The following is a 17,314-nucleotide window of genomic DNA, read 5'->3' as shown; positions in this document are numbered from 1 at the left end:
TATCCACTGCATTCTGCCTCAATGTGCTCCATAATACTTCGAACTTAAAGTGTTAAATTATGAAGACATGTTGCATAATTTTGACTTGCATTCCCCTACATATCAGGGATTGGGACTGTGATCTGATTGTGATATTTAACACGTTGAAATGATTGGATAACTGTGGCGAAGGGCTGGGGAAATGGTGGCACATGCGAATGTCATTAGTCTAGGGATCCAGAGGCCCAGGCTAAAACTTTGGGGACATGGGTTCAAATCCCACCATGGCAGCTGGTGGAATTTAAATTCATGAATAAATCTGGAATTGAAATCTAGTCTTTCTCATGGTGACTATGGGAGGGGGGGGGTGGATATTCCTTGCTCTCCCCGTGGTATGCTCTGCGGCGACGACCTGTCATTGGCTGGCGACCGGACTCCACTGTCGAGAGAGGTTTTCCATTGTCTACAACCTCCTCCGCCGGGGAACTCACAGCGGGGTTGGGTGGGGGAGTGGTGCTGCCGTTGGCGAGACGGGACCATCCCGCCAGCAGGAACGGACAGAAAATCCCGTCCTGTGAAACTATCGTTGATTGTCATAAAAAACCCATCTGGGTTCACTAATGCCCCTTTAGGGAAGGCAATCTTCCCTCAGCCAGAAGACAATTAAGGATGGGCAATAAGTACTGGTGCTTGCCAGAGATGCCCACATTCCATGGAAGAATAAAGGCAAAGGATTTCCTCTGGTGGGCATATCAAGAATGAGGGGAAATAACCTTCAAATTGGAGTTCGATCACGCAGAAGGGAAACCAGGAAGCACTTTTTAACTCAAAAGATGTTACAATCCTGGAACTCTCTCCTCCATAAGGCTGTGCGTGTTGCGGCTAAGCGTTTAAGACCGTGAATTCCGTTCTCTCAGAAGGCCGTTAGGATATGTGATTCTGTCCCCCACTGGAGGCTGCTGGGTCACTGAATTTACTCAAGACTTAATTAGACCGGCTGAGTTAGATTGACAAGGAAGCCACGGGATTTGGGGGAGAGGCAAGAAAGTGGAGTGGAAACCACAACCAGATCAGCCATGATCCTATTGGAGGGCGTAACAGGCCGAGGGGCCGAATGGCCCACTGCTACTCCTGAACTCCTATGTTCCGATGTTCCTCTTCCTTAGGTAAACTCGGAAGTATCACCTGTCAGGGACTGGGCTGTCACCAGTGGAGCTGTGTGCAGCCACTTATTGGTCTTTGCGTTAATAATTAATTTAAAGATATCCCTGCGAACCAATCAGGTGACCCAGTTTCACAATGAATTTTCTGTAACCCCTAGCCTTTGATTTAAGCTTGAATCCAATTTAATTACTTTCCCAATCTAGAAATCAGTTTTTTAAAAAAACTTTGGTGAGTTGACATAGAGTTCACAGCACAGAAACCGACTCCTTAATGCTGGAACTTATGTTGTATATGAGCCTCCTGCTGGCCCTCTTCATCAAACCTCATCAGCATGATCTTCTATAACCTTCTCCTTCCTAATCTTATCTAGCTTCCCCTTAATTTAATCTACACTATTCACCTCAGCTTCACCTTGTGAGACCGCTCACCATATTCCTACCATTCACAGAATCCCTACAGTGCACAAGCAGGCTATTTGGCCCATCCAATCTGCACCGACTCTTCAAAAGAGCGTTCTACCTTGGCCCATTCCCCTGTCCTAGCCCTGTAACCCCACCTAACCTTTGAACACCACGGGGCAGTTTTAGCACGGCCAATCCACCTAAGCTGCACATCTTTGAACTGTGGGAGAAAACCCACGCAGACACGAGGAGAACGTGCTAACTCCACAAAGACAGTCACCCAAGACCGGAATTGAACCCGGGTCCCTGGAGCTGTGAGGTAACAGTGCTAACGACTGTGCCACCTCTCTCAGTAAACAAGCTTTCCCTGAATTCCCTATTGGATTTACCAGGAACTAGGAGTCCTTTTCTCTTTATTTATCCTATCAAACTCTGTTGTGATCTTAAAGATCTCCAAACCTCAGTGTTCCCTTTTCTAGAGAAAAGAGCCACAGGTGGCTCATCCTTTCCTGCTGAGTATTTCCTCTCAGTTCTGATATTGTTCTTGTTAATCCTTTGTATGTAGTAAAAGGATCTGGAAAAGAGTTAACATGGGACTGAGTACAGAGCCTCTCACACGGTGCTATAAGCAGGCACATCACCTAGAACTAAGGTCAGCCTAGAGATTGGTAGCAACATCTAAGTACCTAGAATGGGGTCCTCTCCATACCTTTACAGCTGTGGTAGTCTGTGTCGAGGTATTACGGTACCTGCTAATGCTGGAACACCAGTGGTAGTTATTGTATGCTTCCTATTGGTCAAGCTGTATGGTAGCTCAGCCCTGCAAGGTGGGGTATAAGAGCCCGTGCCGCCCCAGCAGCCCTCATTCTGTACCTGAGCTGCTGGGGGAAACGTCTAGCTTATTAAAGCCTTCAGTTGGACTACAATTTCGCTTTAGTGGTCATTGATCGTGCATCAATTTAATAAGCTAGATGTAAAAGGATGGAGCTCCGAATCAAGCCGGAGTGTCTGCAACTCAGCCCCCACGCGGTGAACTCAGCGGCAATCTTCAAGCACTGGCTGGTGTGTTTTAAAGGATATCTCGGAACGGCCGAAAACACACCCACGGGAGAACAGAAAATGCAAGTCCTGCACTCGAGGGTCAGCCCGGAAATTTACACCCTCATCGAGGAAGCGGAAGACTTCGATGCAGCAATAGAGCTGCTAAAAGGACATTATATTCGCCTGGTAAATCAGGTCTACGCCCGACATCTGCCAGCAACGAGGCGACAAATCCCTGGGGAATCGCTGGAAGAATTCTACCGTGCACGCCTGGTGTTGGGCAGAAACTGCAGCTGCCCGCAAGTTTCGGCGAGCGAACACACAGAACTCTTGATCCGGGACGCTTTCGTGGCAGGTATGCTGTCCTCCCAAATCGCCCAGCGATTGCTGGAAAATGCCACTCTAGGTCTCAAGGAGGCACGGGCCCTTGCAGGCTCCCTGGATGTGGCCTCCAGAAACGCCTGCGCTTATGTTCCTGACCGCGCAGCAGCCCCCTGGACAGCGTGGAACCCCTCCGCAGCCGACCCCGAAACATTCCCTATCCCCCCCACAAGCTTGTGCTGCAAGGCGGCCTGGCAACCCCGGGCGGCCCCGCTGCTACTTTTGCGGGAAGGCCAAGCACCCCCAGCAGCGCTGCCCGGCCCGCGCATCCACCTGCAAGGGATGCGGTAAAAAGGGCCACTTCGTGGTGGTATGCCAGGCCCGTGCGGTCGCTGCGGTCTCCGGCGGTGAATGCGGACCACCACCACAAACCACACACCGCCATCTTCCCTCTTCAGGGCCACGTGCGGCCCCTGGGCGCCGCCATCTTGTCCCGCGGACGCCACGCTCGATGGATGGGCGCCGCCATTTTGTGCACCCCCAGCCATGTGCGACCAATGGGAGCCGCCATCTTGGATGGATTCCCAGGACCCCAGCTCGGCTGACCACACACCACCTGAAGAGAACACTCAACTGCTGAGATTAGCCTCGGTGACCCTGGATCAGTCCCGGCCTCGAACACTCTCAACTGCTACAACAACTGTACTTATCAATGGGCACGAGACATCCTGCTTAATCGACTCTGGGAGCACGGAGAGCTTCATACACCCCGACACGGTAAGGCGCTGTTCTCTCCTCGTCCACTCCGTTAATCAAAAAATCTCCCTGGCCTCCGGTTCCCACTCAGTAGAGATAAAGGGGTTTTGTGTAGCAAACCTCACAGTCCAGGGAAGGGAGTTTAAAAATTACCGGCTCTACGTCCTTCCCCACCTCTGCGCGGCCACACTCCTAGGTTTAGGCTTCCAGTGTAATCTCCAAAGTCTAACTTTCAAATTCGGCGGCCCTATACCCCCCCTCACTGTCTTCGGCCTCGCGACCCTCAAGGTCGACCCGCCTTCCCTGTTTGCGAACCTCACCCCGGATTGCAAACCCGTCACCACCAGGAGCAGATGGTACAGAGCCCAGGATCGTATCTTTATTAGGTCAGAGGTCCAAAGGCTACTGAAGGAAGGGGTCATTGAAGTGAGCAACAGTCCCTGGAGAGCTCAAGTAGTGGTGGTAAAGACCGGGGAGAAGCATAGGATGGTCATTGACTACAGTCAGACCATCAACAGATTTACGCAGCTGGACGCGTACCCCCTCCCCCGCATATCCGACCTGGTAAACAGGATCGCGCATTACAAGGTCTTCTCCACGGTGGATCTTAAGTCCGCCTACCACCAGATCCCCATCCGCACGAGTGACCACAAATACACTGCCTTCGAGGCAGATGGGCGGCTCTATCACTTCTTAAGGGTTCCCTTCGGTGTCACCAACGGGGTCTCGGTCTTCCAGCGCGAGATTATCATAGAATTTACAGTGCAGAAGGAGGCCATTCGGCCCATCGGGTCTGCACCGGCTCTTGGAAAGAGCACCCTACCCAAGGTCAACACCGCCACCCTATCCCCATAACCCAGTAACCCCACCCAACACTAAGGGCAATTTTGGACACTAAGGGCAATTTATCATGGCCAATCCACCTAACCCGCACATCTTTGGACTGTGGGAGGAAACCGGAGCACCCGGAGGAAACCCACGCACACACGGGGAGGATGTGCAGACTCCGCACAGACAGTGACCCAAGCTGGAATCGAACCTGGGACCCTGGAGCGGTGAAGCAATTGTGCTATCCACAAGGCTACCGTGCTGCCCCGAGATGGATCGAATGGTTGACCGGTACGGTTTACGGACAATGTTCCCGTATCTCGATAATGTCACCATCTGCGCTGACGACCAGCAGGACCACGACACCAACCTCCGAAAATTCTTCCAGACCACAAAGATCCTTAACCTTACTTAAAACAAGGATAAATGCGTGTTTAGCACCGACCGCCGAACCATCCTCGGCTACGTAGTGTGAAATGGAGTTATAGGCCCCGACCCTGAATGCATGCGCCCCCTTATGGAGTTCCCCCTCTCTCACTGCTCCAAGGCCCTGAAGCACTGCCTAGGGTTTTTCTCTTACTATGCCCAGTGGGTCCCCAACTATGCGGACAAGGCCCGTCCCCAGATCCAATCCACAGCTTTTCTCCTGTCGATAGAGGCCCGCCAGGCCTTCAGCCGCATCAAAGCAGACATTGCAAAGGCCACGATGCACGCCATTGATGAGTCCCTCCCCTTCCAGGTCGAGAGCGACGCGTCTGACGTAGCTCTGGCGGCCACCCTCAACCAAGCGGGCAGACCCGTGGCCTTCTTCTCACGTACCCTCCATGCTTCCGAAATCCGCCACTCCTCAGTCGAAAAGGAGGCCCAGGCCATAGTAGAAGCTGTGCGACATTGGAGGCATTACCTGGTCGGCAGGAGATTCACTCTCCTCATTGACCAATGGTCGGTTGCCTTCATGTTCGATAATGCACAGCGGGGCAAGATAAAGAACAATAAGATCTTGTGGTGGAGGATCGAACTCTCCACCTACAACTAGGAGATCTTGTATCGTCCCGGGAAGCTAAACGAGCCTCCTGATGCCCTGTCCCGCGGCACATGTGCCAATGCACAAGTGGACCGCCTCCTAGCCCTCCATGAGGACCTCTGCCACCCGGAGGTCACTCGCTTTTTACACTTTATCAAGACCCGCAACCTGCCCAACTCCATCGAGAAGGTCAGGACAGCCACCAGGGACTGCCAAATCTGCGCGGAGTGCAAACCGCACTTCTACCGGCCAGAGAAATTGCACCTGATAAAGGCTTCCCGTCCCTTTTGAACGCCTCAGCATGGACTTCAAAGGCCCCCTCCCCTCCACGGACCGCAACATGTACTTCCTCAACGCGATTGACGAATACTCCTGGTTCCCATTCGCCAGCCCCTGCCCCGACATGACCGCAACCACCGTCATCAAGGCCCACCATAGCATCTTTGCACTGTTCGGGTTCCCCGCTTACATACACAGTGATAGGGGGTCCTCCTTTATGAGCGACGAACTGCATCAATTCCTGCTCAGCAAGGCCATCGCCTCGAGCAGGACGACCAGTTACAACCCCCGGGGTAACGGACAGGTAGAGAGGGAGAACGGAACGGTCTGGAAGACCATCCTACTGGCCCTACGGTCCAGGAATCTCCCAGTCTCCCGCTGGCAGGAAGTCCTCCCGGATGCCCTCCACTCCATCCGGTCACTGCTTTGTACCACAACCAACCAAACACCTCACAAACGTCTCCTTGTCTTCTCCAGGAAGTCCTCCTCTGGGACCTCGCTCCCGACCTGGCTAGCAGCTCCCGGACCCATCCTGCTCCGAAAACACGTGCGAGCGCACAAGTCGGACCCGTTGGTCGAGAGGGTCCACCTTCTCCACGCTAACCCCCAGTACGCCTACATGGCGTACCCCCACGGCCGACTAGGTACAGTCTCCCTACGAGATCTGCCGCCCGCCGGAGCCCACGCACACCCCAGCCACCAGTCCCACCCTCCCTCCCACCAGTGCACCTTACAGGAGGATCGGTCCTTCCGCCGGCCCTGTCTAGGCCCCCCATCCACCGACGCAAACGCTCCCTTCCCAGGTCAACCGTTTTTCCCACCAGCGCCGTCTAGGGGTGTCGAAGCTGCCACAGAGACCGAGGCCACGCTCCCGGAGTCTCAGAGGCTCGAGCCTCCACCGGAGTCACCACCGAAGCTTCGACGATCACAGAGGACGACCAGGGCCCCCAATCGACTGATTGCTTCATTTTAAAGTGTATATTTAATTATGAATCATAACTTGTAAATAGTAATTAGAATTGTAAATAGTTGACGCTGTACGGAGGTATTACGGTACCTCCATAACTATAATTTCTACCACGTTACCATGTTGTAATATCAGGCCACCACCCCCGCCGGACTCTTTTTTTAACAGGGGGTGAATGTGGTAGTCTGTGTAGAGGTACTACGGTACCTGGTAATACTGGAAAACCATTGGTAGATATTTTATGCTTCATATTGGTCAAGCTGTATGGTAGCTCCTCCCTGCAAGGTGGGGTATAAGAGCCCGTGCCGCCCCAGCAGCCTTCATTCTGTACCTGAGCTGCTGGGGGAAACATCTAGCTTATTAAAGCCTTCAGTTGGACTACAACCTCGCTTTAGTGGTCATTGATTGTGCATCAACCCCCTCCTGTGAATATGTACATTGTTCAGGACCCTTAGTAAAAACTTCTTTGTAACTTCAAAAACACTACTGAGATCAATGTGCACCTTCTCCAATGCATGGAGACTAGAACTGATCACAGTACTCCAAGTGTGTTTTAATCAAGGTATCCATATAAGTTGATTATACCGGGCAGCACGGTAGCCTTGTGGATAGCACAATTGCTTCACAGCTCCAGGGTCCCAGGTTCGATTCTGGCTTGGGCCACTGTCTGTGCGGAGTCTGCACATCCTCCCCGTGTGTGCGTGGGTTTCCTCCGGGTGCTCCGGTTTCCTCCCACAGTCCAAAGATGTGCGGGTTAGGTGGATTGGCCATGATAAATTGCCCTTAGTGTCCAAAATTGCCCTTAGTGTTGGGTGGGGTTACTGGGTTATGGGGATAGGGTGGCGGTGTTGACCTTGGGTAGGGTGCTCTTTCCAAGAGCCGGTGCAGACTCGATGGGCCGAATGGCCTCCTTCTGCACTGTAAATTCTATCATAATCTATGAAACGTCTCTGCGATTCAGTTCTGTCTCTCCGGAAATGAACTCCAGTGCTTTGTTTGCCTTTTTAATAGATTCATGAACGTAATTTAATTTGACCACTAGAGCTCCTGTTACTGCGTCACTATCTGAATAGAAAGAGACTTCGGCTTTGTCATTGCATTCTCACCTCTGAGTCAAACCACTCGCCAGATAGTCCCAACTGGTGTGGATTAGAGTTCTGGCTGTGGACTCTGGGCTGGTATAGTTCATCTGGTAGGTATAGGTGCCCCCTTCCTCGCTCATTGCATGGGTTATGGGATGGGAATGGGAATTGGACTGTTGGCTGGGATACGGATATCTGGGGACGCAGAAGGAGTGTTCACATTGAGGTCTGTCATATTGTGAATCCTTCCACTGTGTCAGTCAGATAGTCGCAGAATCCCTAGTGCAGAAGGAGGCCATTCAGCCCATGTAAGTCTGTACCGACCCTCTGAAAGAGCACCCAAGGAAAAGCTTTAAAGTAGAAACGACACCTGGATGTCTTTGAGTTGTCAACCATTATGTTTGTCAATCAGGAACAATAATCAAAAGGAATCAATGCTGCTAAAGTAAAGATTCACTCATGTGCTTTGGATTTGTCAGCCACTGGGAGTCAGAAAATGTCACCACAGTCCCTGAGGGACATAAGCAACTCTCCCCTTTAAGAGCTGACCGATGCTGATTTATCCTGAGGGTCACCATACCTCAGGCACGAGACAAGGTTGGAAAGGTGGGGCTTTTAAGAATAACCTCAGCCAGTATGGGAATTGAACCCATGCTATTTGCATCGCTCAGCATCACAAACCAGCTGTCCAGCCAACTGAGCTAACCGTCAGACTTTACCGCACAGCACCGTTACGTTTTCCAAAGGATATCCTTTGGTTATTACCATTTATTGGTTTTCTTCAGTGACTGGAACATCATAATTTGGGGGATTTTGCACAAGGTATTTTCTCAGGTTCAGCACCTCTGTAAGTGAACCTCAAACACATGACAATTGATTTTCACAGTGATTTCATTGCAGTGTTAATGTAAGTCTACTTGTGACACTAATAATAAAGATTATCATCGGGAGGGTATATCTCACTGCCAAACATCGGGCTCAGTGGTCACAGCTGAGCCACCGAGAACCCTTGCTCCATCTAGTGGCAGGTAAAATATTGCATATGCAACCACATGCCTCTCTTTACCAGCGTGACCAACCATCCTTTGTTTTAGGGGATTGTTCCGTATTTGAGGTCATTGTCCCATATCCTGTGTTGAATGCTGCCTGGATGCTGTTTTACCTGAAACCTGGTCCTTTAAATCTTAAACATTCTATTGGACTGTCGGCTGTCCATTCTCTGTTCACCAGCTCTCGCGTCGCGTGTAGCCCTTCCTCCTCATGTCCCCTCTAATCCTTCTACCGATCACCTTAAATATATCCTGTGGTAATTGACTCCTTAGTGAGCAAAAACAAGTCTTTTCTGTTCAAGTAGGCCCTCATCATTTTGTACACTTCAATTAAGTCACTCCTTAGCCTCCTCTGTTCTCAGGAAAACAATCGAGCCAATATAAAAATCTCTCCTCATCACTGCAATTGTCAAGCCATGGCAACATTCTTGTAAATCTCCTCTGCTCTCTCCAGAGTCCTTCCTGTAATATGGAGACCAGAACTGTACGCGCAATTCCAGCTGTGGCCTGACCAGAGTTTTATACAGTTCCAGCATTACATCCCTGCTTTTATATTCAATACCTCGTGCAATGAAGGAAAACATTCCATTTGATTTCTTCACCACCTTATCCTGCCACATTCAAGCACCCATGCTCTCACAACCCTGGCAGTATCCCCACGCCAGACTGTCCCTTAATTTTCTCCGCGAGAGTTGGTGTGACCTATCCCTTCAATGAAGTGTTGTAGGGAGGCAATTGGATAAGGTTTACTAACAACAATTGATTAAGATGATCAATAATTATTCTTAGGGATTTTGTGGACTTATATAGTGCAGAGATAGCTTCAGAGATCCTTCTTTAAGGTTGTGCTCTCCCAATATGTCGGTCAATAATCAATCGTTTCTGTACCTGAGTCTCCTCTATTATTACGTCGAAAAGAAAAATACAACTGAAGGCAAAGTAAAAAGTATTCAGACACACCAGAGCTGCTCTGTTTTCCATAAAATACAAGAGTGAGCAGTTTTCACTGTGAGAGAACTTAATTTTTCTATATTTCTTGGCTACGAGAAACAACAAAGATGTGACTGAACCATTTCTCAGAGCAGAGTAAGTATAGCCACTATCATACAGGCAACTTCCTCTTTGTAACCTCTTGAAAACAGTGGAGTCTCCGGCTGCTGCCACTTTCTGGATGAGATGTCAAGCCAAGGCCCCAACATTTCTTTCAGAGGTGGATGTAGAAGGTCCCCTGACACAAATTCAAAGAAGAGCAGGGAGGTAATCTCCTGGTGGCCTGGCTAATGTTTATCTGCATCAGCCGTGCCTCATCTGTTCGCACTCTCGCCTCTGAATCCGAGGATTCTGGGTTCAAGTCCCATTCCGGGGCTTGGGCTTGAGAGCCGGTGTGGACACCCCAGTGCAGTACTGAGGGAATGCTGCACTGTCAAAGGCGCTGTCTTCCAGATGAGGGGTTAAACCACGGCCCTGGATGTAAGAAGTTCCTGTGGGACTATTTTGATGAAGAGAAGAGGAAATATCCCCAGTGTCCTGGCAAATACTTTTTTCCTCAGTCAATATCACAGAACAAAAGCAGATTAACTGCTCATTATCGGATTTCTCTTCCTGGGAGTTTGCTAAGTGTAAATTGGCTGCTGATTTTCCTTCAACAGCCAACATCACTGAATCAGATGAGCATCACATTACTGTTTGTGGGGTCTTGCTGTGGCTACAATTAACTGAGAGGGTTGCCCGAGGCTGGGTTCACCATCTCCCGCAGAAGGCAGCACTTCCAACAGTGCAGCATTCCCACAGTATGGCACTACAGTAAACCAGCTGGGACTTGGTGCTCAATTTGCCGAAATGGAGCTTGAACCCACCACCGTCTGATTGGGAGGGTGACTTTGCCAGCAAGCTGAGCCGCGGCAGGTCCATGCTGCATCGCTATAACCAAGTGAGGGCGCGCAGACTGTAGCTTTGAACGCAACCGGGAGAGCTGTGCGCGCAGCAGCTCACTGCGGCCCAGATGAGATTTAAGGTATGCGATCCAAAGCTGAACGGATGGGGCTGACATCTCTGCTGGGCTGTGAATGAATTGTCTAACTCCAGCCTTGTGATTTTAATTGCAGATGATGGCCCTTACGCAAAGGGGAGGAAAGAAACGGCCGCAGCGGAAACGATAGTGTGTTCAAGGAGGCAGAGCATACCAGGTACGGAGCTGAGCTCAGTGTGCAAGAGGGTTACATCCTTTCCTCAGCTTCCCGTTCCCCAGGGCACTCACCCAGACACAGAGCAAATGAAGGAGTTGGACGTGGTTGACTGGGTGGGGGAGGGCAGGAATTGAATTGAATTTGATTTATTGTCACATGTACCGAGGTACAGTGAAACGTATTGTTCTGCATACAGTCCAGCCAGATCGTACCATGCATGAAAAAACATTGGAATGCATAAATACACAATGTAAACATATAGACACAGGCACTGGGGAAAGTGTACAGAGTTTGGTACTACTCAGTAGAAAAGATGTGTGAAGAGATCAGTTCAGTCCATAACAGGGTCATTCAGGAGTCCGGTAACAGTGGGGAAGAAGCTGCTTTTAAACCTTTAATGCATGTTCTCAGACTTTTGATCTCCTGCCCGTTGGAAGAGGTTGGAAGCGAGAATAACCTGGGAGATTTGATTATGCTGCCCGCTTTTCCGAGGCAGCGGGAGGGGTACAGAGCCAATGGATGGGAGGCAGGTTCGCGTGATGGACTAGGCTGTGTTCACGACTCTCTGTAGTTTCTTACAGTCTTGGGCCGAGCAGTTTCCATACCAGGCTGTGCTCCAGCCAGATAGGATACTTTCTATGGGACATCTGTAAAAATTGGTAAGAGTCAATGTGGACATGCCGAATTTTCTTATTTTCCTGAGGAAGTATCGGCATTGTTGTGCTTTCATGGTCATAGCGTCGATTTCGGAGACCAGGACAGATTGTTGGTGATGTGCAGACCGAGGAATTTGAAGCTTTCAACTATCTCCACCTCAGCCCCGTTGATGCAGACGGGTGTGTGCAAGAATGTTACATCCTTTCCTCATCTTCCCTTTCCTCAGGGCAATCACCCAGCCACAGAGTACATGCAGCCCTCAATGAAGGAGTTTAACGTGGTTGACTGGGTGGGGAAGGGGAGGAGCTTGGGTGGCAGGGACATAAACTGCCGATTAGGTCAGTCGGCCGATAGGGGGGGCTGAGCGGAGCACTGGGGGAATGCCAACTGACTTGAGAGTGAAATGGAGACAAAGGTGTATCACAATGGAGAACCTGGAACTGAGCGGAGGGTTGTTGGAGATGTGAGGCAGGGTGGGGGAGTGCTGTCAATGTCCTCTCCAACTGCTCCCCCCACCTTGCACCGGCTGCACCTCTGAACTCACCAGGTCAGCAAGAGAACACTCTGTTGGATGGCGTTGTCCATATTTTGTGAGTGCCCACATTTGGTGCAGATTTTATGAAAGGCACAGTAGATGCCATCCAGAGGCACCTCTGGGCAGGCTGTCGCTTTGCGGTGCTCCGTGATCTCCCTGGCCTGACTGCCTTTGCCAGCAGCGCAGTTTTCCACGTTCCGGAGTCAGCAAGTGGGAAACTGCACATTGGCTGGTGCAGCATTCCCAACCTCAGGCCCGGCTGCCTGACGCGAGGTTCAATGTGCAGGGAATGCAACAGAATGCTTAAAACAAAGGCAGAAATTGCTGCATACACTCAGCAGGTCAGGCAGCATCGGTGGAAAGGGTACCAGGATTAATGTTGCAACCGCTGACCTGGAATGTTTACTCTGTTTCTTTCGCCACAGGCGCTGGCTGACCTGCTGAGAATTTGCAGCATTGTCTGTGTTTGGTGCATGTTTCCAGCACCCACAGTATTGGGCCGTGGCAGATCATTGAGTTCAACTGAAGTTTATATATTACTGCTTTGTATTTGACTGTTGTGTGAATCAGAGAGGCGAAAAGGAAGGCACTGCTCCTTTTTGTTAAGGAATTGTCAATCTGTTTTCAGACCGGAGTGTTTATCTGTCTTTCACTGCCTTATCTCCTCATCGCTGCCTTGGTGCATCCCGAACACAGTTGAGAACCTCCATAACCTGAGCAATTATTCAGCAAAAGCCCCACACGGGAGATGAGAAAGGTTTTTTTTAATGCAGGGAGTCATCATATTGCAGAATGCGGTGCCTGAAACATTGGGGGAACCGGATTCCATACTAACTTTCACACCCAAAGATATGCAGGTTAGGTGGATTGGCCATGATCAATATCCAGGGTTACAGGGGTAGGGCGGTGGACTGGGCCTCGGCAGAGTGCTCTTTCGGAGGGTTGGTGCAGACCCGATAGGCCGAAAGGCCTCCTTCTTCACTGTAGGGATTCTATAGAAATCTAAAGAGCTTTTGAAAGAGAATTGGATATTAAGACCTATGGGGAGAGGGCAGCACGGTGGCCTAGTGGTTAGCACAGCTGCCTCACGGCGCTGAGGTTCCAGGTTCGATCCTGGCTCTGCGTCACTGTCCGTGTGGAGTTTGCACATTCTCCCTGTGTCTGCGTGGGTTTCGCCCCCACAACCCAAAAATGTGCCGAGTAGGTGGATTGGCCACGCTAAATTGCCCCAGACTTGGAAAAAATAATTGGGTAATCTAAATTTATTTAAAAAAAGATCTATAGGGATGGAATGAGGGAATGGTGCTAATTGGGTTAGCTCTTTCAAAGAGCATGATGGGTCAACTGGGCTACTTCTGTGCGGTGTGAATCGGTGATACTTAAGATGGGTCTGACAGCAGGCACGACAGTCAAACACCAGTATGAATGTCGCTGTTTGTGTCTCCATTAACAGAGGAGCTGAAGGGAGTTACAGTGGTGGAACTCATCAAGGGAGAAGGCTGCACCCTGGGGCTGACGATATCTGGCGGGACCGACAAAGATGGCAAGCCACGTGTTTCAAACCTGCGGCCTGGAGGGCTGGCTGCCAGGTGAGGCACAGAACCATTTCTACATTTTTGGTATATTGGGTTTGCAATTTGATTTTGTGGTAAACCACTTGCACCTGTATTAGGTGATGTACGGTAGGACCCGTACTACAGGTTCGCCGGTCGTCCCTGCCTGTTGGCTCCGCCCAGGAGGCGGGGTATAAATATGCGTGTCCTCCAGCTAGCAGCCGTTTCGCCAGCTGCTGTGGGAGGCCACACACCTGATAGCAATAAAGCCTCAGTTTGGATTCAACTATCGTCTTTGTCCAATTGATCGTGCCTCAATTTATTGCTATCAGTTTCTAAGGATCGACCTCCGTATCAAACTGGATCGCCTGCAGCTCGATCCGCACTCAAGCGATGCCAGAAAGGACTTCCAGCACTGGCTAGCCTGCTTCGAGGCTTGTATCAACGCGGCACCAACCCCTGTTCCGGAGGCTCAGAAGATTCAGATTTTATATTCCAGGTTGGGCTCCAAAGTCTTTCCGTTAATCCAGGACGCACCGAACTACACCGAAGCCATGACTCTACTCAAGGACAACTACGCGCAGAAAACGAACACGCTCTTCGCCAGGCACGCACTCGCCACTCGCTCTCAACTCCCTGATGAGTCCATAGAGGACTTCTGGCGGGCCCTAATCCCACTCGTCCGGGACTGTGACTGTCAGGCCGTTACGGCCACTGAACACTCAGACCTTCTTATGTGGGACGCATTTGTGACTGGAATTGGGTCAGATCTCATACGCCAGCGACTCCCAGAAGGGGCCACGTGCGACCTCGCCGAGACTAAAACGCTAGCGCTCTCCATGACGGTCGCCCTGCACAACGTCCAGTCCTACACCCCCAGCCGTGCAGCCCACCTGGCCTACGCTTCATGGACCCCCCCCAGACAGCCGCCCCAGCAGGGGCGCTGCCCACCCAATACGCCTGCGCTGAACGCCAGCCAGCGAACCCCGGGGGCTCCCGGTGCTATTTCTGCGGCCAACAGAAGCACCCCCGTCAACGCTGCATGGCCCACGCTGCCCTTTGTAAAGCCTGCGGGAAGAAGGGCCACTTCGCCGCGGTGTGCCAGGCCCGCTCAGCAGCCGCTATCGCCCCCACCCCCTCAATCACGGACATTGGGAGCCGCCACCCCCCCCCAACTCAGACCACGTGCGGCCAGTGGGTGTCGTCATCTTCCGTTCCGCGCAACACGTGCATTCCATGGGCGCCGCCATCTTGTTCCACCCCCGCAACGTGCGTTCCATGGGCGCCGCCATTTTGTAACCCTCAAGATCTTCGGGCGCCGCCATCTTGTCCACCCCTCAGCACATGGCACCACCAGCCGCCCCATTATCCGACGACCAACCAAGACTCGCCTCCATGTCAATCGACTAGTCTCGTCCGCATAACCTGACCAACGCATCCACCAGCATGAAAGTCGACGGACGTGTAACCTCCTGCCTGCTGGATTCCGGGAGCACCGAAAGTTTCATACACCCGGATACGGTAAGGCGCTGCTCCCTCACGATACACCCCGCCAACCAAAAAATCTCCCTGGCCTCCGGATCCCATTGCGCAGCGATCCGGGGGTACTGTACGGTAACGCTCACGGTCCAGGGCGTAGAATTCAGCGGCTTCCGCCTCTATGTCCCTAACCTCTGCGCTGCACTAATCCTTGGCCTGGACTTCCAGAGCAACCTCCAGAGCCTAACTCTGAAATTTGGCGGGCCCTTACCACTCCTTACTGTGTGCGGTCTCGCGACCCTAAAGGTCGACCCACCTTCCCTCTTTGCCAATCTAACTCCAGATTGCAAACCAGTCGCCACCAGGAGCAGGCGGTACAGCACCCAGGACAAGACCTTCATCAGGTCCGAAGTCCAGCGGTTGCTTCGGGAAGGCATCATCGAAGCCAGCAACATCCCCTGGAGAGCTCAAGTGGTAGTAGTTAAAACTGGGGAGAAACGCCGAATGGTCATGGACTACAGCCAGACCATCAACCGGTACACGCAGTTCGACGCGTACCCCTTCCCACGCATATCTGACATGGTTAACCAAACTGGGGCTGTTTAGCACAGGGCTAAATCGCTGGCTTTGAAAGCAGACCGAGGCAGGCCAGCAGCACGGTTTGATTCCCGTAACAGCCTCCCCGAACAGGCGCCGGAATGTGGCGACTAGGGGCTTTTCACAGTAACTTCATTTGAAGCCTACTTGTGACAATAAGCGATTTTCATTCATTCAGATTGCGCAGTACCGGGTCTTCTCAACGGTAGACCTGAAATCTGCCAACCACCAGCTCCTCATCCGTAAATCGGACCGTCCATACACTGCGTTCGAGGCAGACGACCGCCTATCCCACTTCCTTAGCGTCCCCTTCGGCATCACAAACGGGGTCTCGGTCTTCCAAAGGGAGATGGACCGAATGGTCGACTGGTACGGTTTGCGGGCCACGTTTCCATACCTAGACAACGTCACCATCTGCGGCCATGATCAGCAGGACCACGACGCCAACCTTGCTAAATTTCTCCACACCGCTACTCTCCTAAACCTCACTTACAACAAGGAGAAGTGCGTGTTCAGCACAAACCGCTTAGCCATCCTCGGCTATGTGGTCCGGAACGGAGTTCTGGGGCCCGATCCCGACCGCATGCGCCCCCTCATGGGGCTCCCCCTCTCCCACTGCCCAAAGGCCCTCAAACGCTGCCTGGGGTTCTTTTCGTACTATGCTCAGTGGGTCCCAAACTATGCGGACAAGGCCCGCCCACTCATACAGTCCACCCAGTTTCCCCTGACGGCCGAGGCCGGATCAGAGCTGATATTGCCAAGGCCACAATGCACGCTGTAGATGAGACACTGCCCTTCCAAGTAGAAAGTGACGGATCAGACGTCGCCCTTGCCGCCACCCTCAATCAGGCAGGCAGGCCCGTGGCATTCTTGTCCCGCACCCTTCATGCCTCAGAAATTCGGCACTCATCCGTCGAAAAGGAGGCCCAAGCTATCGTTGAAGCTGTGCGGCATTGGAGGCATTACCTGGCCGGCAGGAGAGTCACTCTCCTCACTGACCAACAGTCGGTAGCCTTCATGTTCAAAAACACACAGCGGGACAAGATCAAGAACGATAAAATCTTGAGGTGGAGGATCGAGCTCTCCACCTACAATTACGAGATTATGTATCGCCCCGGCAAACTCAACAAGCACCCAGACGCCCTATCACAAGGTACATGTGCCAGCGCACAGGTAGACCGACTCCGGGCCCTGCACGACAGCCTTTGTCACCCAGGAGTCACACGGTTGTACCACTTCATTAAGGCACAAAATCTGCCCTACTCCGTCGAGGAAGTAAGGACAATCACCAGGGACTGCCAGGTCTGTGCGGAGTGCAAGCCGCACTTCGACCGGTCGGAACGCGCGTGCCTGGTGAAGGCCTCCCGCCCCTTTGAGCGCCTCAGCGTGGATTTCAAAGGCCCCCTCCCCTCCACC

At 51.9% G+C, this 17,314-nt stretch overlaps 1 protein-coding gene across 4 annotated transcripts in view; it reads left to right on the top strand.

The window, feature by feature from the left end:
• The window catches only part of grip2b (glutamate receptor interacting protein 2b), a 324,567-nt gene that overhangs the window by 90,788 nt on the left and 216,465 nt on the right, over positions 1–17,314 (top strand). For all 4 annotated transcript variants that reach the window (XM_072472104.1, XM_072472105.1, XM_072472103.1 and 1 more), the window contains exons 2-3: positions 10,997–11,077; positions 13,723–13,858. In XM_072472104.1, the coding sequence (XP_072328205.1) occupies positions 10,997–11,077; positions 13,723–13,858 (217 nt within the window). The remainder of the gene's footprint in view (positions 1–10,996; positions 11,078–13,722; positions 13,859–17,314) is intronic.

This window comes from Scyliorhinus torazame, chromosome 13 (assembly GCF_047496885.1).
Source record: "Scyliorhinus torazame isolate Kashiwa2021f chromosome 13, sScyTor2.1, whole genome shotgun sequence".
NCBI classification, from domain to species: Eukaryota; Metazoa; Chordata; class Chondrichthyes; order Carcharhiniformes; family Scyliorhinidae; genus Scyliorhinus; species Scyliorhinus torazame.
This window is presented reverse-complemented; position numbering and strand designations above follow the sequence as displayed.